General features: G+C 42.5%; 1 protein-coding gene across 1 annotated transcript; it reads right to left on the bottom strand.

Moving 5' to 3' along the window:
- Window positions 1-209: 209 nt before the first annotated feature.
- On the bottom strand, window positions 210-24,382 carry si:dkey-202e22.2 (netrin-4). The gene is made up of 14 exons (XM_061728315.1): window positions 24,249-24,382; window positions 17,861-17,879; window positions 17,493-17,609; window positions 14,922-15,066; window positions 14,549-14,630; window positions 12,918-13,371; window positions 11,784-12,098; window positions 10,423-10,549; window positions 8,569-8,757; window positions 6,020-6,236; window positions 3,889-4,016; window positions 3,049-3,117; window positions 2,796-2,963; window positions 210-682 (listed from the first exon to the last, which is right to left on the bottom strand). Exons 1-14 carry the CDS (start codon window positions 24,380-24,382, stop codon window positions 546-548), a joined length of 2,301 nt encoding a protein of 766 aa, XP_061584299.1. The 3' UTR covers window positions 210-545.
- Window positions 24,383-26,025: the final 1,643 nt, after the last annotated feature.

Genomic DNA, 26,025 nt, shown 5'->3' with positions numbered 1-26,025 from the left:
ATGTCTCCAACTGTAACACTGTCATGTAACAACTACAGGGTCTTAATCTGTTACCGTAACAACCGTGGCCGTTAACTGTATCGTGTGCACGTGTCTGCATAAATGCTTTTACCAACACGACCATTCACTGTCAGTCAAGTATTTAAGTGTTTTTCACAGAAATGTCCAGATTAAAATGGTCATGTAAAGATTTTCCACTACCGTTTTCTTGAAATGAAAGAGCAATATCCACTTTTACGGGATAGTTTTCTTACATTTATTAGTCAACGGATGAGCAAATAGCAGGAAACAAAAGGAGACGGTTATTTTTAGCAACACTTAAAACAAAATTAAAACAAAATCTCTCTAGTTAAAGAATATTCTGCGTATATAAGTGATTGTTTATGTCTCTGACGTGGTTGTTTTGCTCTTAAATGGAAATGTTCAGCTTTACTGTGACGTGGAGACGACCCGGCGTCAGCTTTGTGAGCAGGCTTGTCTTTGAGGTGGCAGTTAGGAGCAGCTCCAGGTCGGAGGTCGTCCGACGCACGTCCGGCCCTGCCGGGTCACGAGCAGCCGGTCCTCACGGCCTCCGACACAAACGCAGCGAGTCGGGGCGTCCAGGGGACGGCCAGGCTCTGCATGGTGACCAGCAGACGGCCGGTCCCGGGCTCCTCCGGGCCGGCCAACAGGTACTCCATCCCTGGAGGGAGGGGAGCAGAGTGTGTCATTAGTGCTGGGCGGTATACCGGTTCATACCGAATACCGGTGTTTATTTTTCTTATGGTATGAATTTTTCATATACCGTAATACCGGTGAGTATGTACAGTAGCGTACACAACGTTGGAAACACAGCGCGGCGCTACGTTCCGCCGTGCGGCGGAACGTAGTGAGTGAGGGGACTGTTTAGCAGTTGCATTGTTTACAGTGGACATATGTGGGTGAAGATGGCTGAAAACGAAAGTCCCACAACTGTTCCAGAACATGACACAGGGGAACTTGTTCCAAAAAGAGGAGCCGTGTTGGCTGTGTGGAAATTCTTTGGCTTTAAAAAAGACGACGTCCAACAAACAACAATCATCTGCAAGTGTTGTAAAGCTAAAGTTGTAGCCGCGGGAGGCAACACTAGCAACTTGCTCCACCACCTCAGCCGCAAACATGTGATAGAATATCAAGAATGCATGAAGCTGAGATCTGCGTCCAACACGTCTACAGGTAACACTAGAAGTGTGGGAGAAAAGTCAAGTCAGACAACACTTAAAGACGCCTTTGCTAGGGGGACTGCCTATGATAAAAAGAGCAAACGGTGGATTGAGATTACAAACGCGATCACGGTCCACCTAGGCAAAGACGTGGTACGAGATACCGAGTCGAAAATATTTTAGCCAAATAGCAATCCCCAACTTATACGAAAAGCACAGAGCTAAGCTACAAGCAGACGTAGCTACCGCTCCCCACTTCTCCACAACGTTGTTTGCAAATTTTGATAAATAAAAGGGTTCTGTATTTTGACTACAACTGTCATGCATTCTGATTCTCTCACTTCATTAGAATCATAAGTGCCGCCACCTCATTGTAAACGGCATCCTTTTGTGAGGCCATGCAAACCTGTATTTATACTAGTGTGGACATTAATGTTTTTCTACAATATTTCCTCCTCATGACAGTAAAATAGGCCATTCTAAGCCAGTTTACTGCAGCAATTCCTTTCCAAATCATTAGAAAATGTGGTTAACACCCACCCGGAGAACATCATGACGCAATTCCCGTCATTTCCGCTTCTTCTTCCTGTATCCAAATCCAAAACGACAACAATAACAGCAGCACGGTGGATAATGAACAGCTCAGTAAGTTTGCGCTTTGGTTCTGGTACTGCGATGCTTGATCTGGTCTGGCGGCGTTCATACAAATGCTGCTTTGCGCAACTTTTCGCTCACCTTTTTGTAAATCTTCTATCCCGGTACTTTCTACCATCTACAAATGCAGAAATGTTCATATCCTTCATTACATTTATGAAGTGATTAGTCTCCTCCTGGACTTGTGTTTCTCTGTGTTTATAAGAACTTCCTGGACTCAAAAGACCAAGATTCCTTGCGAAAAGAACATGAGCAGAAAACAAATTCCTGTTCCTTTTTGATGGGGAAATCCCGTTAGGCGATACATGACCAAATATTCGGGTTAGAAAAGGAGTAAAGGCTGAATTATGGTTCTGCGTTAAACCTACGGCGTAGGGTACGCGGCTACCTCTCCGTAGCCTACGCCGTAGCCTGACCTGCACCTCCCAAAAATTGTAACCCAACGCAGACGGAGAGGGCTGTGATTGGTTTGCTTGGTAGCAACGCATTTCCGGTTCCGGTTCTCTCTCGGTCGCCATTGTTCACTGTACCCGGAAAAGCCGGAAGCTAAACAAAAAATCAACTAGAAACGACGATAACAATAAAATTGTTATAATTCAGCCACATTGGAGGGTTTTCGAGCATGAATCGCCTTTTCTTTTCTCCGGAAAAAAGAACGCACCCCCCTAGCGCTCTGGGGGGTATTGCACCGCGGAGAAATGGAATGACAGAGAAGTCCGAAGGCGTCACGGCAACGGCGTAGGGTCTGCGTTGGTTTAACACAGAACCATAAATCAGGCTTAACCCAGGGGTCATTTTCGGGTTTTTCTAAAAACCGGAATATGAGCAAATTCCGGTTATTCAAAGGGGTTATTGGTGTTTACATGGCTGTGCAAAACCGGGTTATTGCTAATATTCCGGTTAGAAAGGGTTATTGACTGCAGGTAAACGTAGTGACTGAGTAAAGGAACCGCGTCTCACCGGGGTTGAGTAAGGGGCAGGTGCAGCCGCGGCTCGTCCACGACAGAGGGTAGATGCTGATGGTCCCGGGGCTCAGCTCCCGGCCCGACCGCAGCACTTTCCGGACTTTGACCCGCACTTCTGCGTGACTGCCCTTGTCGTGAGCAGACAGCACGCCGGCCTTGATCACTGGCGGGTCAGAGATGGAGAAGCAGCGTGTGAAACACGGGCCGTGCTGTAGAGCGTCATGCTGCCAGCTAAGACGTGTTCTCACCGTAGTCCAGGTCCGTCCTGCACAAGTCTGACGCGCTGCTAAGCCTCCTCTCCTTGCACCTGCACTTCCCTGTACACACACACACACACACACATGTGACGGTTTACTTTAGTCCTGTGTTGAAAAAAATCGATTTTCCGATTCTAAATCGATTCGTATGTCTAAAGATCAATTTTTTTTTTCATCATTACGTTACAACTTTTAGTATTTTTTTTGTTTATGCACAAAAGGAATGTTTTGTTGGACACGAGAATAACTAGTGCCATGTTTTTGCCTTTAAATATGTTTAAAAGGTATGAAGTTTCAGTTATAATTGCATAAATTGGCTATATTTCATTACTTTATATACTGTCTTGGGGTTACATTTGCATAAAATGCTGAAGACCAAATTCTCAAAAATTAAAAACCGAAATAGACAGAAAATGGAAAAAATTAAAACAGAATGTGGGAAAAAACAAAAACGGTTTCATACGACTCTGTTTCCTCCCTGGATCTGTTTGGTAATTCTGCCACACGATGTTTCTGAAAGCAGTTCTATCAGCATTCTGGGAGCTGATTGGTCCTTACAGCATCATTAGCTGCAATACTTGCTGTTGAATCTCAATATAATACTAGTATTAATATGTTGCATAACTACAGTCATATAATTCATGCAACAGCTCAAAAAACTGTTTTAATAACACTAACCCAAATCAATAGCGCAATCGAATCAAATCTTGATAATCGATTCTGAATCTTAAGAATCAGAATCAATCCATTCTTGACATTTGAATGGATCCCAGCCCTAGTTTACTTCCACGGCCGTGATGGGACGTTGGTTTGAATCCTCAGATTCGTCACCTGTGTAGCGCAGAGCAGAGACCGCCAGCTCCTTGGACCAGCGCGCGTCGTCCTCAGCCGTCAGCACCTCATCCACGTCTGGGATCCTTCCACCCATGGGGATGTTTAACACTTGGTTATTTGTGTAACTGCAGATTTAGAATAAGACACATAACATTATAAGATGAAGTTGTACTACAACTGTAGTGGTCCATTTAAAGCTGACCAAACAGGGCTGGGTGTGAATGCATCCAAAATCTAAAGTTCTAACTCCACAATGTAGCTAAACACAGTCCATAAATCTATTTGCAAGATAGTTTAATGTCCGGCTCAATCAGAATCAGAAAAATCAATCAGAAAAATCAATCAGAAAATTATTTTTCAATTCTCACCCATTTTATGAACTTCATTCAACAATTAATAATTTTAAAAGGCAGATTTACTTACCCACTATGAGGCAACTTTCAAGCAAAAAAGAGGCAACAGCCCATCAATTTACCCAACTGCACTGGTTTATTCAGTCCTCAGTCTCAGAAAATTAGAATATTGTGATAAAGTCCTTTATTTTCTGTAATGCAAAAATGTCATACATTCTGGATTCATTACAAATCAACTGAAATATTGCAAGCCTTTTATTATTTTAATATTGCTGATTATGTTTTACAGTTTAAGATTAAGATTCCCAGAATATTCAAATTCTTTTGAGATAGGATATTTGAGTTTTCTTAAGCTGTAAGCCATGATCAGCAATATTAAAATAATAAAAGGCTTGCAATATTTCAGTTGATTTGTAATGAATCCAGAATGTATGACATTTTTGTTTTTTAATTGCACTACAGAAAATCACAATATTCAAATTTTCTGAGACAGTCCTGTATGTGATCTTCCAATAAACAAAAAAGGGTAAAGGAAACACCCCTGCTATCATCTCATGTGATTCTGGTTGAACGCACACGGTCAGCTGTTGCCGTGGTATTTGCTTAACCCCCCCGCCCCTTCCAACGTGAACAAGCCTGAACTTTTCTTGCAAAGAAGAGTAGGATAAGATTACAAAGTCTACACGTGTGAAGTGAGTCGACGCTACGTATCAACAGAGACTGTAATAGAGCTGTAATGCAGGTTATCGGGAGGCGAGCTCAGATTTATGCAACTAAGCTGCGGTGGGCTTTACTTTAGTCAAAATATTCCTGATAAATAAATGTAATATTTCACTCATTCATCTTTAATGAACCATTTCACAAGCCTGTGTATGCTTATTACACCTGCTGTCAGTAAAGGTAGAAGTGCCACCATGAGCCTCGCTGTGGTGTCAGAGTTAAATGGAGTCTGTGTGACGTTGATGATCAAGCATCACCTTGACTGTCGTAGCCTGGAGAGATTGTGGAATGGAATGCTGAGTTTATGTTGAGAGGAGGAACCGAGGACATTTGGAGCGGTCCTCGGTTGAGCTCCACCGAGATACTGTCAGGTAGGTAGTAGGAGTTTTATTTGGTCGATCAGTATCAATTGATACAACACATTTCATTTCGTTTCGTAGAAAAGAAATAATAAAAAAAGAAGTAAAAAAAAGAAGTAAAGAATAACCCGATCAAAAGGTGTAGGCTGAAGCCTAAGCTTATTGTGCCTACCCTTTTTAACTTTACTTCATAGTTGATACTGATACAACAAGGACAAACAATCACAACAAAAACAAACAGCAAAGTAAACACACATGCAAAACAAGAAGGAAGACAAACGTAAATATGACAGAAAAATCAATTAAAAAACAAACAGAAGACGGATCTCGGAAAACAACTAACAGATATATAAATATTATTATTACAACAACAATTATTCTTATTATTGTAATCGTTTCATTTAGTATGGAGCATTATATATATATATATATATATATATATATATATATATATATATATATATATATATATATATATATATATATAATTTTGTATCACACTAATGTTCTGTATCTTTCGATTATATTGGATTTATACCTCGTTTTAAATTTATTTATTGAGCTACAGTTTTTTAATTCATTATTTAGGCTGTTCCATATTTTAACTCCTGTAACCGATATACATCTTTCTTTAGTATTTATCCTCACTCCACCCGGCCCCTACGTGAGCGACGGCTGGTCGGAGGTTTGGTGTACCTGTCCCGGCAGCGTCCGGTGGTCGGGTCGCAGCTGCTCCGGCAGGTGCAGGGTCTGCACCCGCCCTCTCCGAAGCCCCAGGACCCCGGAAGGCAGCGGCTGCAGCTCACGCCCCCCACGCCCGGTTTGCAGCGGCACTGGCCGGTGCGGGGGTGACACCACGGTCCATCCTCCCCCGGCAGGGGAGGCAGGGAGCCCTGAGGATCACACCAGCAGCCTGGAGAGAAGAGGAACAGTCTGAAGAGCAGAGGAACAGCCTGAGCAGCAGAGGAACAGTCTGAAGAGCAGAGGAAGAGCAGAGGAACAGTCTGAAGAGCAGAGGAACAGTCTGAAGAGCAGAGGAACAGCCTGAAGAGCAGAGGAACAGCCTGAAGAGCAGAGGAACAGTCTGAAGAGCAGAGGAACAGCCTGAGCAGCAGAGGAACAGTCTGAAGAGCAGAGGAAGAGCAGAGGAACAGTCTGAAGAGCAGAGGAACAGCCTGAAGAGCAGAGGAACAGTCTGAAGAGCAGAGGAAAGGTCTGGAGAGCAGAGGAACAGTCTGAAGAGCAGAGGAAGAGCAGAGGAACAGTCTGAACAGCAGAGGAACAGTCTGAAGAGCAGAGTAAGAGCAGAGGAACAGTCTGAAGAGCAGAGGAACAGTCTGAAGAGCAGAGTAAGAGCAGAGGAACAGTCTGAAGAGCAGAGGAACAGCCTGAACAGCAGAGGAACAATCTGAAGAGCAGAGGAACAGTCTGAAGAGCAGAGGAACAGTCTGAAGAGCAGAGGAACAGTCTGAAGAGCAGAGGAACAGTCTGAAGAGCAGAGGAACAGTCTGAAGAGCAGAGGAACAGTCTGAACAGCAGAGGAACAGCCTTAAGAGCAGAGGAACAGTCTGAAGAGCAGAGGAACAGTCTGAACAGCAGAGGAACAGTCTGAAGAGCAGAGTAAGAGCAGAGGAACAGTTTGAAGAGCAGAGGAACAGCCTTAAGAGCAGAGGAACAGTCTGAGGAGCAGAGGAACAGTCTGAGGAGCAGAGGAACAGTTTGAAGAGCAGATGAACAGCCTTAAGAGCAGAGGAACAGTTTGAAGAGCAGAGGAACAGCCTTAAGAGCAGAGGAACAGTCTGAAGAGCAGAGGAACAGTCTGAAGAGCAGAGGAACAGCCTTAAGAGCAGAGGAACAGTCTGAACAGCAGAGGAACAGTCTGAACAGCAGAGGAACAGTCTGAACAGCAGAGGAACAGTCTGAACAGCAGAGGAACAGTCTGAACAGCAGAGGAACAATCTGAAGAGCAGAGGAACAGTCTGAAGAGCAGAGGAACAGTCTGAGGAGCAGAGGAACAGTCTGAAGAGCAGAGGAACAATCTGAAGAGCAGAGGAACAGCCTTAAGAGCAGAGGAACAATCTGAACAGCAGAGGAACAGTCTGAACAGCAGAGGAACAGTCTGAAGAGCAGAGGAACAGTCTGAACAGCAGAGGAACAATCTGAAGAGCAGAGGAACAGTCTGAACAGCAGAGGAACAGTCTGAGGAGCAGAGGAACAGTCTGAAGAGCAGAGGAACAGTCTGAACAGCAGAGGAACAATCTGAAGAGCAGAGGAACAATCTGAAGAGCAGAGGAACAGCCTTAAGAGCAGAGGAACAGTCTGAAGAGCAGAGGAACAATCTGAACAGTAGAGGAACAGTCTGAAGAGCAGAGTAACAGCCTTAAGAGCAGAGGAACAATCTGAACAGCAGAGGAACAGTCTGAACAGCCTGAACAGCAGAGGAACAGTCTGAAGAGCAGAGGAACAGCCTGAACAGCCTGAACAGCAGAGGAACAGTCTGAAGAGCAGAGGAACAGTCTGAAGAGCAGAGGAACAGCCTGAACAGCCTGAACAGCAGAGGAACAGCCTGAACAGCCTGAACAGCAGAGGAACAGTCTGAACAGCAGAGGAACAGTCTGAAGAGCAGAGGAACAGTCTGAAGAGCAGAGGAACAGTCTGAAGAGCAGAGGAACAATCTGAAGAGCAGAGGAACAGTCTGAACAGCAGAGGAACAATCTGAAGAGCAGAGGAACAGTCTGGAGAGCAGAGGAACAGTCTGAACAGCAGAGGAACAATCTGAAGAGCAGAGGAACAGTCTGGAGAGCAGAGGAACAGTCTGAACAGCAGAGGAACAATCTGAAGAGCAGAGGAACAGTCTGGAGAGCAGAGGAACAGTCTGAGGAGCAGAAGAAAAGCAGAGGAACAATCTGAAGAGCAGAGGAACAGTCTGAAGAGCAGAGGAACAGTCTGAAGAGCAGAGGAACAGTCTGAAGAGCAGAGGAACAGTCTGAGGAGCAGAAGAAAAGCAGAGGAACAATCTGAAGAGCAGAGGAAGAGCAGAGGAACAGTCTGAGGAGCAGAAGAAAAGCAGAGGAACAGTCTGAAAAGCAGAGGAACAATCTGAAGAGCAGAGGAAGAGCAGAGGAACAGTCTGAAAGTAGATGAACAGTTTGAAGAGCAACTCTAATATGCTCATTAATGTTGAATGACATGATAGAAAAGTCATGAAAACATTCTGTCCTCATCCTGCCCCCCCCGGCTCTTACGTGTGCAGGCGTGAGCAGACTTCAGGGGGAAGGATGGGTGGCGATGGTAGCCATGGCGACAGCGGTGGCACCTGCGTCCAGCGGTGTTGTGTCGACAGAGGTCACAGACGCCGCCGCTGGTGCCGCCGGAGGAAACCCACGCGTGCTGGGAGAAGTGGCAGCTGTCGGCGTGGCCGTGGCACTCGCACTCTTCCCGTCGCGGAGGAGAGCGAGAGGGAGATGTGGGGGGAGAACACGATCAGGCTGTTAGTTCAGCTCCAGAGTCTCGGCCCACTTCTTGAGGCCGAGCTTCAGTCCCAGTTATATGTGAGCTCCTCCATCTCCACACATTCAATTCAATTCAATTTTATTTATATAGTGTCTATTACAACAGAAGTTGTCTCTAGGATCTTTCCAGAGACCCAGAACATGACCTCCGAGTAGGAATGGGAGATATTTTACCGTTCACGATAAACCGTCAAAAAAATTCCCCACGGTAAGAATTTGTCATCTCGCTGTAAAAGCGATAAATTCCTGTTGGTGACGTTTTTGTGTAAAACTGATTTATGGTTCTGCGTTAAATCCACGCACAACGGGAAGGAAGGAAGGAAGGAAGGAAGGAAGGAAGGAAGGAAGGAAGGAAGGAAGGAAGGAAGGAAGGAAGGAAGGAAGGAAGGAAGGAAGGAAGGAAGGAAGGAAGGAAGGAAGGAAGGAAGGAAGGAAGGAAGGAAGGAAGGAAGGAAGGAAGGAAGGAAGGAAGGAAGGAAGGAAGGAAGGAAGGAAGGAAGGAAGGAAGGAAGGAAGGAAGGAAGGAAGGAAGGAAGGAAGGAAGGAAGGAAGGAAGGAAGGAAGGAAGGAAGGAAGGAAGGAAGGAAGGAAGGAAGGAAGGAAGGAAGGAAGGAAGGAAGGAAGGAAGGAAGGAAGGAAGGAAGGAAGGAAGGAAGGAAGGAAGGAAGGAAGGAAGGAAGGAAGGAAGGAAGGAAGGAAGGAAGGAAGGAAGGAAGGAAGGAAGGAAGGAAGGAAGGAAGGAAGGAAGGAAGGAAGGAAGGAAGGAAGGAAGGAAGGAAGGAAGGAAGGAAGGAAGGAAGGAAGGAAGGAAGGAAGGAAGGAAGGAAGGAAGGAAGGAAGGAAGGAAGGAAGGAAGGAAGGAAGGAAGGAAGGAAGGAAGGAAGGAAGGAAGGAAGGAAGGTAGGTTTTGCAGTACAGGTGTAACTCATTTAATTGGTTTTTATTAATTCAATTTAATCGGTGTAGTTTAGTAGCATTTAGTATCTTTTAGAGCAGTGTTTTGGGGGCTCCAAAGACTGAATGTGGTGATAGATTTATAGTTACAAAGGTGGAGTTGAATTGTTTGGTTTTTTTATCGTCATTTTTATCGTTATCGGGATAAATGCCAGAAATTATCATGATAAATATTTTAGTCCATACCGCCCATCCCTATCCCCGAGCAATTATTACATAAACAATGGCATGTAAAAACTCCCCTAGTGGGATAAAAGCATTAAGCCAAACAGTGGCAAGAAAAACTCCCCTTTAGGAGGAAGAAATCTGGACCAGGACCTGGATCATAAGGGGGGACCCTCCTGCCGGAGGTCACAGATCTACGGAGGGCTGCTGCAACACTGAAGACGTGCTGGTAAACACTGGCCCGGGAAGCACCACTGCTTGGTTGCAACTCCAGGTTGTGTTTTGGCAGATCAATGCTCGTTTTATTGCATTTACAGTACTACGATAAAATATCTTAGCTCGAGCCCAAACCTAACCCCCCCCCCATCCCCCTGCTCCTCCCTGCTGGAGAAGCATCTCTGGTGATCCCTCCAAGAATGAAGATCTATCTGAAATGATCCAGAAACAATCCCCTCATTGATCACGTACTCTGACACGGGTTGGGCTCGCCGCTGCTGCCGTTGGCCGGCCTCCAAGGACTGTCTCTGTAGAGCGGCGCGCACGTCTCACAGTGATCCCCTCCTGTGTTGTGAGCGCAGAGGCACCTCCCAAACACCTGGAAAACACATCTCAGCCCGCTCAGTCACTCAGCCACATGAACTCACGTTACAGCCGCCGGGAGACTCATAAATTACATGCAGGAATCTAGTGGAACATGGAAATCAAACAAATTAAAAGTTTCCGTCTTGTCTTTATTCCGGGGCCTAACATCCTGTAACACAGTGTTTCTCAATCCTGGTCCTCGTGGGCCCCTGTCCTGCATGACTTAGATGCTACCCTGCTTCAACACTAGGGCTGGGGATCGATTCAAATGTCAAGAATCGATTCGATTCCGATTCTTAAGATTCAGAATCGATTATCAAGATTTGATTCGATCCGATTTGATTTGATTCCGATATTGATTTGGGTTAGTGTTATTAAAACTGTTTTTTGAGCTGTTGCTCAATTATATGACTGTAGTTATGCAACGTATTAATATTAGTATTATATTGAGATTCAACAGCAAGTATTGGCAGCTAATGATGCTGTAAGGACCAATCAGTTCCCAGAATGCTGATATAACTGCTTTCAGAAACATCGTGTGGGTCAGAATTACCAAACAGATCCAGGGCAGCACATTCCCACATTCCGTTTTTATTTGTTCCATTTTCGGTCTATTTTGGTTTTTAATTTTTGAGCATTTGGTTTTTAGCATTTTTTGCAAATGTAACCCCAAGACAGTATATAAAGTAATGAAATAGACAATTTATGCAATTACAACCTAACACTTTAATGTTTTCATACCTTTAAACATATTTAAAGGCAAAAACATGGCACCAGTTATTCTCGTGTCCAACAAAACATTCCTTTTTTGGGGATAAACAAAAAAATAACCAAAAGTTGTAATGTAATGATGAAAAAAAAAATACATTAAAAAAAAAAAAAAAAAACCCAAAAAAGAAAAAAAAAAATCGATCTTTAGACATATGAATCGATTTTTAGGAATTAATATGAGAATAGATTTAGAATTGGGAAATCGATTTTTTCAACACAGGCCTATTCAACACACCGTGATAAAAGTACCTGTGTCATCAACAGAATTGTGCAGACCTTGGTGACAAGCTAATGAGGACCTTTAATTAGAATCAGGTGTGTTGTTGCAAGGAAACATCTAAAACATGCAGGACAGGGGCCCACGAGGACCAGGATTGAGAAACACTGCTGTAACAGAACATATCAGATCAACAAACACTGCACTGTGCAGTCGTTAACCTTCTCCTTGGACACAGACGTAAGTTCCAGCTGCTCACCACGTTCCTGTCCTCCGGTCGGTCCTCGCTGCCGGTGTACGGTGCACAGTACTCAGCATGGCCGTGGCATAGGCAGGTTCCTCTGGCCAATACTGTGTAAATAGCGTACGGTGCTGAGGGCGTGTGCTGGGGTTTGGGGGCCGGAGCTGAGACTGGGGAGCCTGTCCATCCAGAGGGGGGGGTCAGAGATGCAGGACAAGGCTGAGCTTTTAGGAGTTTGATGCGGAGATTAGTGAGGGTCAGGAGGGCGAGGGTCTCAGGACTGTAGGGGTCTCGTGTGTGAGAGGCGGTGGGGTCGAGGGAGCGCAGTATCACCTACAGTAGAAGGTTAAATAGAGCAGGTAACAACAACGGTCCCAGCATTGTAGTACACGACCAGAGGTGTCAAGTAACGAAGTACAAATACTTCGTTACCTTACTTAAGTAGAAATTTTGGTTATCTATACTTCACTGGAGTAATTATTTTTCAGACGACTTTTTACTTTTACTCCTTACATTTTCACGCAATTATCTGTACTTTTTACTCCTTACATTTTAAAAACAGCCTCGTTACTCTATTTCATTTTGGCCTTTAAATAAAAACTATCCAGTTAAATTGCTCCATCCGGATAGAGTGAATTTGGTTGTGGTTGTTTCAGATGTTCTTGTCCAGTTTTGTTCTTACATCCGTTCCCTCAGATTCCTGAAACTAAACTTGGATGTACATTCCAATAAAGGTTAGGATAAATGATAACATGAACATGAAGTTTGACTTTTTGCACCATTACAATACTTATAGGCAACTAGTCATCATATCTCCTGCTCTCTGAAACACATGTTAATGCTCAATAGTACACATATATGGTTCTTTAATATATTTGCATTATACTAAGATACATTCATTTTCAATGGCTTTTGTCCGTAATGGCTTTTTTCCCCCTTACATTACTTTTACTTTTATACTTTAAGTAGTTTTGAAACCAGTACTTTTATACTTTTACTTGAGTAAAAAACTTGAGTTGATACTTCAACTTCTACAGGAGTATTTATAAACTCTAGTATCTATACTTCTACTTGAGTAATGAATGTGAATACTGAAGACTCCTCTGTACACAACACATCCATGCACCGTCTACATCCCTGCAGATCTCTTACCTCGCCACCGCTGCAGGGCTGAGCAGAAGAATAACGGGACGTGCAGAGAGACCCCGGCTGATCAAGGTCATCGGGCAAGCCAAAGTCCACGCTGCAGTTCTTTGCAAAGACCTTGAGAGCTTCCCAGGTCTTCCCAAAGTCTGTTGAGCGTTCAATGACCATGGCAGCAGGCCGGGGGGACTTGAAAACCAGGACGACGTGAGACAGACAGAAGTGCGTTTCCAGATCCAAGCGTATCTCGTCCTGTGCCTCCTGAGAGGGGTTGCGTCCTCCCGATGCCCACCAGGTCTCCGGATGTGAGAAAGGGTCATCGGCCATGAGAGCAGGGGGGTGGGCGTCCTCCTGGCAGCCCTGCTTCACAGCAGGGTGGGGGCACAGGCTTTGGTGGAGGGTTCGGAGCATCCGGCCAGTAGCCAGGTTCCCTATCGGCGGACTGCAGGCACGGTCCACACATCTAGAAACTGACAGAGACGGTGGCTGAGAGTCAGTGGAGGAAAAGAAGAGTGCTCTCAGTACAAAGGAAAGGCGATGTCAGAGAGGGGGATTCAGATTTGGGGACAGACACGCTTTCGAAAAAAGCACTGACGTCAGGACAAGACCAAAGTCCTCCTCATTGTTTTTTTTACCCATTAATTATTAATTTGCGTGACCATTGTGCTGCTGTTGTCACAGCATCCAGCCCCTTTACCCCCTGGACAGCAGTGACGCCACCGGGGGGGGGGGGGGCAGGGGTGGCCATGCCCCCCCCTACAAATCTGCTGGCCACCCCACTTGCTTCAATAATAAATAAAAAAACACTTGCCTGTCACATAGATTCTATCGTAAGTTATGCGTTTCATCCCAAATCATTTTGGCCAAATGCATATCAGTAGGCGTTTCTTTAAGTATTTCTGAGCCTAATAATAAAAAATAAATAAAATATATAAAAAATGATATATATATATATATATATACATAAAATAGATGTGATATATATTATATATTAAAAATTGAGATATATATATATATATATATATATATATATATATATATATACATACATATATATATATATATATATATATATATATATATATATATATATATATATATATATATATATATATATATACATATATATATATATATATATATATATATATATATATATATATATATATATATATATATATATATATATATATATATATATATATATATATATATATATATGCCTTAGGTTTTTACCAACATGGTATTATCCATTAATATATATGCAGACAAGTTAGAAAGTTACAAAGAAAAAAGGATTTCTGAGCCTGTATACTACAACAGTATAATAAAATCCTGTAATGATGGCTTTTAGCTTTGGTGTCCACCCGAAGAATTGAAGTGGCCCACCTGGCCACCATTATGAAATATTTCTGGAGGCGCCCCTGCTGGACGAAGACCTGCTCAGGTTACATGCGATGGGAAGACGCAACATTTACCAGGGAGAGGCAGGAATAAGACAAACAGCAGATGGCATTTCAAAACAAAAGAAGGGAGTAATGTAGGACAACGCGAGGCCATCAGTTATATAAACATATATAAATATATAAATAGATTTGGGACGTCATCCTACCGGCCTAAAGATATGAGCCCCCCCTCACCTGCTCCGCTGCGCCGCACCAGCAGAACCAGGACCAGCAGAACCAGTCTGCCCAGCCCCGGCACCGGCACCGGCACCGGCACCTTACACGCCGGCATCCCTGCGACAGGCACGCTGGTACAAACGGCTCCTGCGGAAGGCGAGTCCCCACATCCTCCGCTTATTCAGCAAATCTCCCAGCAGATCTCCCCGGGGAGCGGAGGAGACTTTTCCCGGCCCGGAGGAGCGATGCGCTCCGAAGTTTCACAGCATCCCTGGAGATCAGGCTCCTCTCTTGGGGGGGTGGAGCAGCAGATGTGGGCTGGCTGGGAGCGATGCACACCTGACAGCAGCTGGGGAATACCAGGCGTCCTGCGGGGATCTGTTCCACGCACCCGCCGCCCTCCACGTCTCCACGATGCCCGCCGACCCGACACCTGCGCCCGCTCTGTGCGCCGCGTTTACGCACAGCAGGGCGAGGAGAGGAGGGTGCGCTGTTTTTATGCGCTCCCCGCCCCCGCCCCCGCCCCCGCCCTCGGGCTGAGAACAGACACAAGCCTGCATGATGGGGCCCTCTGTTACTGCCAATAATACTGATTATTGATCATTCACACACCCATTATTATAAACTTATTTCGACACATAATACACAGTACATTACAACAGAAAATTAAAAGCAAACCTAAAGATAAAATATATAAAAGAAAGGAAAAACAGAAAATAAAGAAAAAAAATTAAAAGTAATTCCGTTTAACATTTAGATATAGCCTAAATAAAAACAATACATATTCATACATTTTATTTCAAATTCAAACAATGTATAGTTATCATAGTTTGCACCAATAACCATTTTTAATAAATGTTTTTTAGTTATATTATATATAGGCTATATATATATATATATATATATATATATATATATATATATATATATATATATATATATATATATATATATATATATATATATATATATACACATATATACATATATACACATATATACATATACATATATATACATATATATACATATATATACATATACATACATACATACCCATACCCATATACTATCTACATTATTTATTTATTTAATAATAATTAAATAAGTTTTATATGTATCTATTCAAGAGATGTTTCTTCCCAAACAATTTGAATTCTTTTATGTTAATAGTGTTAATAGTTTGCTTAAAGAGTGACACTGCAGATGCACAAGTCTGTGAAACACCAAAGCTGTCCTCATGAATATTGAGACATCTTGACATATGTCATTCCACGATGCCAAAAACATGGTCAACTGATGACTGATCAATGATTGTCATGTTCTCAGTGTTCCCTGAGGACCTGCAGCTCTGATCTTGGGATTAGACTTGACCTGGGGACCGGGGGCCTTTGCTGTCGACCTTCCACCTGGACCTTTTACCGTCCAGACTGCAGCTCTCCTCAGATGATGCTCTGAAACGTATGAAAAAGTGTTTTATTCAAATTTCAACTGGACTAATCTCCCTCAGAGACGCCCTACCGGCCAGTGGATGCAGGGCCGGCCCAAGCCTGCATGGGGCTCTAAGCAAAATGTGATTTTGGGGCCCTCTATTACTGCCAATAATACTGATTATTGATCATTCACACACCCACTATAAACTTATTTCATGTTCTTCCCTGTCATTACAAATACACTTGTAAAACTAGATGCAAGAACTTTTTGTTGTAGTTAGATTGTAATCCACAGTGATTAAGACCATGGAAGCAACAACAGATTAACAAACTTGCAGAAAAATCTTTTAATTAATATTGATCAAAGTCAGCAGCTGCCCCTACTGGCCACACAGAGAACAACAGATAAAAGGTCAAAGGTCACAGTTGCAGCAGAGTTGTTTCCATCATCCTACTGTCAGCCTGACAGGTTTTTACCATCTATGGTTTTTAATCTGGAATGGAGCAAATTCAGCTACAAGAGCAGCCTGGGGTTGATTTACATTTAATATTTAAAGTGATATAGTACTAAGTGTGATACTGAGTGTCATCTACAGTGTAAGCCGACTAAAAGAAACAAAATAATCCAATAGATCATTTATAAACCATTTACTGTAAACACGTTATCTACTTTATTTTTGGTTTTAAATAAACTCCAACAGCAATGTGCAACAACAATTTGAAGTGGAACAACAACAATTAAGTGCGACAACAAAGTACTACAAAAACTAGAACTATAATTAAAATCACTCAACTTGGATAAACAGAACCTCGTCAATATGTTCTCCATATAAGAATACATTCTTATATATAATTCTTATAATATATAAATATTGTTCATGTAATAATATTAATTATTGTGTTTTTGTACAATAACATACCTTTGATAATGTATAAATCATCACTCACATATAAATGTTTTTATATATTTTATTTTTTTCAACTCTTGGGGGCCCCCTAGTGGGCCCTAAGCAGCCGTTTAGTTTGCTTATGCCTTGGGCCGGTGTTCTGCCAATTTCTGCTGCTTTGCCAAAAAATGCTACCTAATGGTTTTCCATCTTTGTAGAGCTACAATTTTACTGTGTTTTACTCCCTAAACCACTTAATTTTTCCACAAGTGGTCCTTGTCGCTTGCCAGGCCGTCATTGTAAATAAGAATGTTCTTAATGACCTGCCTGGTCAAATAAAGGCGAATGACTGAATTAATATTAAATAAAGCGATAGAATTGTTGTTTTTTTCTCTTTATCGTATAATGTTCACAAAGTGTAATGCAATTCATGTCATGGGTAGTGTATTTTGAAGGATCAAATACTCAACATCCCTTATCATCCATTTTACATCATGCAAGAAATGATGCAAACTTTGAAAATCGACTGTGCGCATGTGCAGAACCACAAAGTAGCATTTCTCGGCAGGTAGCAAGGATTGACAGAACACCGGCTCTGGTTGAGAAGGTGTATTTCTTCCCTTGAATCTGTGGCGCGTTCACCTGTGACAGCTCCTCCAAAGGCAGCGCGTTCCCGGGGAACAGACGAGCCCCGAGCACGGACTCCTCCACGCGTTCACGTGAACCAGCAGTGCCACAGGCGGCAGCCAAACCAGGTCCCTTCATTAAACCACAGCCTCGTAATCAGGCGTGGAAATTAGTCGACTTGCTTCTGTCCTGTTTCTCAGCTGCGTCATTTCTCTTCCCTTTGAGGTCAAGCAGAAAGAAACCTGAGCAGGGAGACAAAAAAAAAAAAATAGTCCCCAGAGCAGTTATATGCAGCTTTAATGGCATTGTGGCACCAAAAAAATCTGCATAGGAGCTTGGAGTTTCATTCTACCGAGCTGGGAGAGTTGATGACCCCCTCTTACTGTGTTCCTGATCCCAGCACTGGACAACAGACACAAGTTCATGCATGAAAGGACGTCTTTTAGAAGTATTTTCGGTTACAGGAAAAATACGGTCCTTTACTGAGTTTGATACCCCCCCCCCCCCCCACCCCCCTCCACTCTCTGGCACATGAAGTCTCCCAGTTTGAAGATTACACACAGGGCCAGTTCTGTTTTATGCCTCAACTTCAAGTCCAAGAATCTCCGAAAATTGGAAAAGACACACAGAATTTGACCGGGTTCCTCGAGTGCCATTAGTGACATACAAATTGGTCACAGGCCTGCCTCCTTGCTTTTTCCCAGAGTGGAGATCAAAAAGAGAACGACGGAATACTGGCACGGACAAAAGATGATTTTCATGTTTGTTCTGACAAAAAAAACCTGTGATTTTGTCTCAGAACTTGCTCACAGTGTCTTCATGTTATTCTGTCCTTTTTGTTCCAGCTCCATGTGAATGCAGTCTGTTTAGATAAAAACCTTATAGCTGAAAGCTTCGATTGCCTTTGCTCATAAACCAATCCACAACAGCATCAGCTTGTCTCTTCCTGTTGTTCACTTTTTGCTTCGTTTTGACCTCTCTGTCCCCGTTTATGGTGTTTGGCAGAGTTACAAAAAAACCATCTCACGTCTCACAAACCCTCCTTTGCTCCTTCAGCAACACCGGGACAGTTTCAAGCTTCTACAGACGGATTTAGAAACAGTTAGGGCTCAAGAGGACACACGGAGATGAGATTTCCATCTATTCAACGTTTGCATGGGAGGACCTGTGTGTATCTTTAAGGGGGGGTTAATGGATAAAACACAGAATACAGTTACATAAAGAACAGTCAAACCCTCAGTGTGGCCCACTGGGTTGTGGAGGAAGTTAACAACCTATTCAAGGGTCTTCTGATTCCTGAAGAGGCTCTGAAACGGGAGTTTTCATTACACAAGAGTCAGCGGCGCTCCAGGTCAAAGGTGGCAGCAGCGCCGTAAACCATGTTTAAGAGCAGCGAGTGCGATAAATGTATGCAAGTAAATTACATTTGGCTGCTTGTTTTAGCTTTAAAATGCAAATTATGTCGAATTGTGAAGTGACTAAACTGTAGTTAAGGATCATTTTGTGTCATACAGGAATGCAGAGCCACCCACAACCAACCAAAGGGCTGGTTTAAGACCGTGAGCGTAAAAATGTGGATAAACAATAAAATCCCAACATGTGTCCCATTCTGAGTAATGAGAGAAGAATGTGTGTGTGTGTGTGTGTGCGTGCGTGCGTGCGTGCGTGCGTGCGTGCGTGCGTGCGTGCGTGCGTGCGTGCGTGCGTGCGTGCGTGCGTGCGTGCGTGCGTGCGTGCGTGCGTGCGTGCGTGCGTGCGTGCGTGCGTGCGTGCGTGCGTGTTAATTCATTACATTTCAGTATTAATAAAACCAAACCTGTAATGAAGCATATATATATATATATATATATATATATATATATATATATATATATATATATATATATATGTATATATATATGTATATACATACAGTACTGCAACCCCCTGAAATAAAAATGGTCAAAATCATCCCCCCTGTAAAACTGCCATCCCCCCTTTCCATCTCTTATGTCATTTCATCAATGAATGTGGTTTTACTGCTATTTCAACATTTAGAGTCATCACCAGAAAAATAACACCAGATAAATAACTTATTTGACAATTTTCACCTGTTTCAAGTAAATTTTCACTTGAAATAAGTAGGAAAATCTGCCAGTGGCACAAGATTTATCTTCTTATTATAAGCAAAAAAATCTTGTTCCACTGACAGATTTTTCAACTTATTTCAAGTGAAAATCTACTTGAAACAGGTGAAAATTGTTTTTTCCAGTCTTGTTTTAAGTGTAATGAGATTTTTTTGACTAAAAATGGGACATTTTAACTAGAAATAAGACGAATATTCTTGTTAAGATTTAGAGTTTTTGCAGTGATCCATTTTACTTATCCTGTGAAGGACAGAGTCATATTGATAAGTTCAGAAAACTGTTTTTTATTGTTGTGTTTTGATGTATTTGATGTAAGCCCAGTGGATATTTAAAGCTTACAGAAGGCTGCATTTAACTGCTGCTATGTCATTCCTGCAGTATTTCTGCAGGTGTTTTGGTCAGTGCTATTATTTGTAATATATTATTTTATTTGAAATCAGCACAAATTATCTGTCCCCATATGATAAAATCCACCATCCCCCCTGATTCCCCGGGACCTAATGGAGTCGGGGTCCGACAAACAGGACCAGGTTGCTCATACGTGTGTGTGCCGAGTGCATGGTGTTAATCCACTCATCTCCATTTCCATCTCCCTGCAAGTCTTCTCTGCAGACATAATGCAGACATATACAACTCCTGTCAAATTAAATAAATATAACAGTAATATACCTGACAATTGTTTCAAATGCAATGAGGTTCAGGGAACATTTGTGCACTGTGTCTGGGAATGTGACAAAATAAAAAAATTCTGGAGGGAGGTAATTAATAAAACCTGCTTATCCTGTCCTGTATGAATATTCCACTGGACCCTACGTTGTTATTGCTGCATGTATATCCAGCGGATCTCAATTTGAAACCCCAAGTACGTAAATGTACTGATTTTGCTGTATTGCAGGCAAAAAGGATTATTGCTCTTAACTGGAAGAAAACGGATGCACCTACATCCGGTGCTTGGATCAAGGTTACGGCACAATGTATATCAATGGAGAGAATAACATATACATTAAAAAACAAACTCGGGAAGTATGAGGAAATCTGGAAACCGTTTAATCAATTAATTTAAAAAGGAGATATAGTGGTGCTTCTACGGGAGTAAAATGCAGGGCAGGAACCTAAATATCAAAGAAGTGGTGAACCTCGGAAGGGGAAGGGTCTTGGAGGGCGACAGCAAAAGTGTAATTTATGTTTATGTATATCTTTCATTTGCTAGAGGTACCATTGGACTGTACTTACAATACTGTCATATGTTATTTTACAAGAGAGATGCAAAGAGAGAATGGATGTGGGTTGGGATATTATAATAATATGCTGTGTGTGAATAAAAAATCTATATAAAAAAATCAATATATCAAAAGATATTGTTGTCTGTGTGTTGTCTGTGGGGTTGCCGGTGGCCTGGGTTCCGGGCTCTTCCTTCTCGGCCTCTGGTCTCGCGGGTGGCGGGGTTGCTCCCCCCCCTCCCCCACTATAGATACACTTCAGGTGGAGCTTTGTTTGGTTTATTACACACACACACACACACACACACACACACACACACACACACACACACACACACACACACACACACACACACACACACACACACACACACACACACACACATATAGTCATTTAGTCACATGCATACACACACACACACACACACACACACACGCACGCACACATGCATGATCATATACATACACACACACACACACATAGACATACACACTGGCTTGTTCACCTGCATGCTGGCTCTCTAGTTTTTGGGTTTAGGTAGCGGTAGCGATAGCTTAGCTCAGACTGCGATCAGATCTCAAGATTTAGGTCGATTGCTGTTCGTGTTTTGGTTGGCTCCGTGCCGGTTTCGTGCTTTGTTTGTGGTTTTTTGTTGCAGATTTCCAGTGCTTGACGTGTGTCTCCGTGTGTTCCTGCTTCCTGGATTGGCAGTGGATGTCGTCACCCCACCCCCCCCCACAAGGGAAAAAAAAAAAAAAACCCTCACTTGACCTGACCACTGTGGGCCCCGAAAGCCAACGCGATCAGGCGGGCGCTCTTTCGCTCAGGCCTTTTCACTAACGGCAACGCAAGGTGCTCTTGAATGAATGATGCATCCACTCAGAGCCGTGACCACTAGGGGGCCCCAAGAGGAAAAATATAAATAAATAAATCAAATTATTTTCACATAAATATAGATATTGACGAGGTACTTTTTATCTAAATTGAGTGATTTTAATTATAGTTCTAGTTTTTGTTGTACTTTGTTGTTGCACTTAATTGTTGTTGTTCCACTTCAAATTGTTGTTGCACATTGCTGTTGCAGTTTATATTAAACCAAAAATAAAGTACCGGTAGATAACGTGTTTACAGTAAATGGTTTATAAATGATCTATTGGATTATTTTGTTTCTTTTAGCAGGCTTACGCTGTAGATGACACTCAGTATCACACTTAGTACTATATCACTTTAAATATTAAGTGTAAATCAACCCCAGGCCGCTCTTGTAGCTGAATTTGCTCCATTTCAGATTAAAAACCATAGATGGTAAAAACCTGCCAGGCTGACAGTAGGATGATGGAAACAACACTGCTGCAACTGTGCAGCTCTCTGTCCTTTTATCTGTTGCTTCTCTGTGTGGCCAGTAGGGGCAGTTGCTGACTTTGATCAATATTCATTGAAAGATTCTTCTGCAAATTTGTTAATCTGTTGTTGCTTCCATGGTCTTAATCACTGTGGATTACAATCTAACTACAACAAAAATTTCTTCCATCTACTTTTACAAGTGTATTTGTAATGACAGGGAAGAACATGAAATAAGTTTATAGTGGGTGTGTGAATGATCAATAATCAGTATTATTAGCAGTAATAGAGGGCCCCAAAATCACATTTTGCTTAGGGCCCCATGCAGGCTTGGGCCGGCCCTGCATCCACTGGCCGGTAGGGCATCTGCAGTGTCACTCTTTACAGTTTTTCACAGTTGCTAACGCCCAAAAAGCGAAAATTTGGCACAATTTGCACAACCTTCACTTCATGTACCAATTGCTCGACCCAAGTTGGCACTACTTCACACTCCCTTATCTGCATTAGAGTCTGACTTTCCTTCTTTACACTCTGATGTCAATTACAAATCACCTTGCTGTCAAAACACTACACAAAATTTTCGGTTGTTGCACACAGTTCTCAAGTAAAATCTCAAAGCATCAAACTACAACACACAAATATTCAAATCTCTAAACTTTGAGGTCTGTTGGGAAATTTGCAATCAGTACTGCAGTATAAAAGTGCCTTGAGCCTCTGTTTTGTTTGGTGAACAATGGAGAACATTGGAGAGAACCAGAGAAGGAGAGAGGTAAGAGGAGGAGGAAGAGGAGGACGAGGAGGGGGTCAAAGGGGAGGAGGAGTAGGAGGTAGAGGAGCAGGGGGGGGACAAAGAGGGAGAAGAGGAGGAGGACAAGGAGAAGGAGCAGGAGGAGAAAGAAGAAGGAGAGTTACCATCTCTAATGAGATACGGGCAACCGTGGTAGACCACGTTCTCAACCATGGTTTGAGCATGAGGGAGGCTGGCCAGAGGGTCCAACCCAACCTCAGCCGCTACACAGTTGCTGCCATCATAAGAACCTTCAGGGTGGAGAACAGGTACCAAATCTATTTGCCTTGTTTACAGTTTTTCACAATCGTTAATACCCATTTCTCAAAACAATAACAGCTTTTTTCAAACTGAACACACAGATCTGAAAACCTCACACACAAAATGCTAAACCTGACACTCCCTTTGCAAGATGACTCTTTGCCATCAAATCTCTTACCTGTTCACAAAATGGAACTCGTGTTTTCATTTGGTACACACAGCCATTTTTTCAAATGACACACACATACCATTCATTGAGTACACACAACTAAGCATTTGTCTGCACACTTCCAAGCATTTACAGCACACTTAGGTGCAAAACTGAAAACACAATTATAGAAACAGAACACACCATATGAATGACAATGACTTTGGAAAATGTGCTTTTTCTCCTTTTGTAAAATGTCTGTAGGCCTACTTTTGTATAGTCAAACATAAAACAGCACACAAATATGCAACCAAAAAAAGTTTAATTTTAGCACACACAGAACAGTACAGTACAGTACAGTACAGTAACCCCCCCCTCACAAAAAAAATTAGCCATCATGCCTCCGGTTCCTGTCAGGCCAGAGGGCCTCATCGACATCACAGGCAATGGGCTCCCTGTCTAGGCAGCGTTGGAAGAATCGCCTTGAGTGGCGAATGAAGGCCTGACAGGCCTCCACACTTACGTCACCACAAGCCTCCTCCATGGCCTGGAGCAGTGGGACCCGGCCCTGTGGGTTCCGTTCATACACCTTCCACCTCCATGCTGAAAAGAATTCCTCTATTGGATTGAGGAAGGGAGAGTAAGGTGGAAGAAATAGAGTGGAAAAGCATGGGTGGTCCTGGAACCACCCACGCACTAGAGCAGCCCTATGGAAACTGACATTGTCCCAGATGACAATATAATGGATCCGATGTGGGACATCCATCCGACCAGGTGGTATTAGCAGGTCATGCAGGCCATCCAGCAAGGCAAGGAGACGGGCAGTATTATAGGCCCCTAGGTGGGCATGATGATGGAGGATGCCATGATGATTCATGGCCGCACACATCGTGATGTTGCCACCACGCTGGCCGGGGACCTCAACAATGGCCCGCTGGCCAATGACACTTCTGCCCCGGCGCCTCTTCTTCACGAGGTTGAACCCAACCTCATCAATGAAAATGTACTCATTCACCTCCATTGCGGTGTTTTTATACTGCAGTCCTGATTGCAAATTGCTCAACCGACCTGAAAGTTTAGAGATTTGAATATTTGTGTGTTGTAGTTTGATGCTTTGAGATTTTATTTGAGAAGTGTGTGCAACAACCGAAAATTGTGTGTAGTGTTTTGACAGCAAGGTGATTTGTAATTGATATCAGAGTGTAAAGAAGGAAAGTCAGACTCTAATGCAGATAAGGGAGTGTGAAGTAGTGCCAACTTGGGTCGAGCAATTGGTACATGAAGTGAAGGTTGTGCAAATTGTGCCAAATTTTTGCTTTTTGGGTATTAGCAACTGTGAAAAACTGTACTGTAATACTGTATATCAATAGAATACAGTGTGCTCACAGTATTTGCATTTTGCAGGACTGAAAGAGAACCACACCGTGGAGGAAGAGCACGGACTTTCACAGAGGAGCAGGAGACAGATGTTGTAAATATTGTTCGTGAGAACAATACAATCACGCTCCGGCAACTACAGTCTAGGATCCTGGCTGACCATGGCACTTTCAGGGACATCCACACTGTCAGCCTATCAACATTAGATAGAATCTTCCGCAGGAATCATGTTAGGATGAAGCAGGTCTACTTTTTTTTTGTGAGGGGGGGTTCACTGTACTGTACTGTTCTGTGTGTGCTAAAATTAAACTTTTTTTGGTTGCATATTTGTGTGCTGTTTTATGTTTGACTATACAAAAGTAGGCCTACAGACATTTTACAAAAGGAGAAAAAGCACATTTTCCAAAGTCCTTGTCATTCAGATGGTGTGTTCTGTTTCTATAATTGTGTTTTCAGTGTTGCACCTAAGTGTGCTGTAAATGCTTGGTAGTGTGCAGACAAATGCTTAGTTGTGTGTACTCAATGAATGGTATGTGTGTGTCATTTGAAAAAATGGCTGTGTGTACCAAATGAAGACACGAGTTCCATTTGGTGAACAGGTAAGAGATTTGATGGCAAAGAGTCATCTTGCAAAGGGAGTGTCAGGTTTAGCATTTTGTGTGTGAGGTTTTCAGATCTGTGTGTTCAGTTTGAAAAAAGCTGTTATTGTTTTGAGAAATGGGTATTAACGATTGTGAAAAACTGTAAGCAAACTATTAACACTATTAACATAAAAGAATTCTAATTGTTAGTAAAGAAACATCTCTTGAATAGATACATATAAAACGTATTTAATTATTATTAAATAAATGATGTAGATTGTATATGGGTATGTGTACATATATATATAAATAAATTAATATTTATTAAAAATGGTTATTGGTGCAAACTATGATAACTATACATTGTTTGAATTTGTTGATGTTATAAAATGTATGCATGTGTATTGTTTTCATTTATATCTACATGTTAAACGGAATGACTTTATTTTTTCTTTATTTTCTGTTTTTCCTTTCTTTTTTTTATGCTACCTCTTTAGGTTTGCTTTTAATTTTTTGTTGTAATGTACTGTGTATTATGTGTCGGACTGCAGGAAGAATAGCTGCAGTTTTGGGGATAAAACTATAAACCAGAGATTAAGAAACTTTCATGATTCCACTTGAACCCAAACATTGTTGCTTCCTTAAGAAACATCTGATAATGATAATAACAAAAAAGAAACATCCACTTTATAGTTTGATCTTTTTA

This window comes from Cololabis saira, chromosome 8, assembly GCF_033807715.1.
Source record: "Cololabis saira isolate AMF1-May2022 chromosome 8, fColSai1.1, whole genome shotgun sequence".
Classification (NCBI taxonomy): Eukaryota; Metazoa; Chordata; class Actinopteri; order Beloniformes; family Belonidae; genus Cololabis; species Cololabis saira.
Note: the sequence above shows the minus strand (reverse complement) of the source record. Positions and strands in the feature narration are given on the sequence as shown.

Bases quoted from the DNA above. Each gene is read 5' to 3' on its own strand.
- si:dkey-202e22.2 (XM_061728315.1), bottom strand. From the start codon at position 24,382: ATGGAGGTGAATGAGTACATTTTCATTGATGAGGTTGGGTTCAACCTC. The intron at 14,631-14,921 runs GTGCGTGGAACA...CCGGCGTGTAAG, and splicing joins GGAGACGTGGAGGGCGGCGG to GTGCCGGTGCCGGTGCCGGT. The intron at 10,550-11,783 runs GTGAGCAGCTGG...TGTGTTTTCCAG, and splicing joins GACCGGAGGACAGGAACGTG to GTGTTTGGGAGGTGCCTCTG.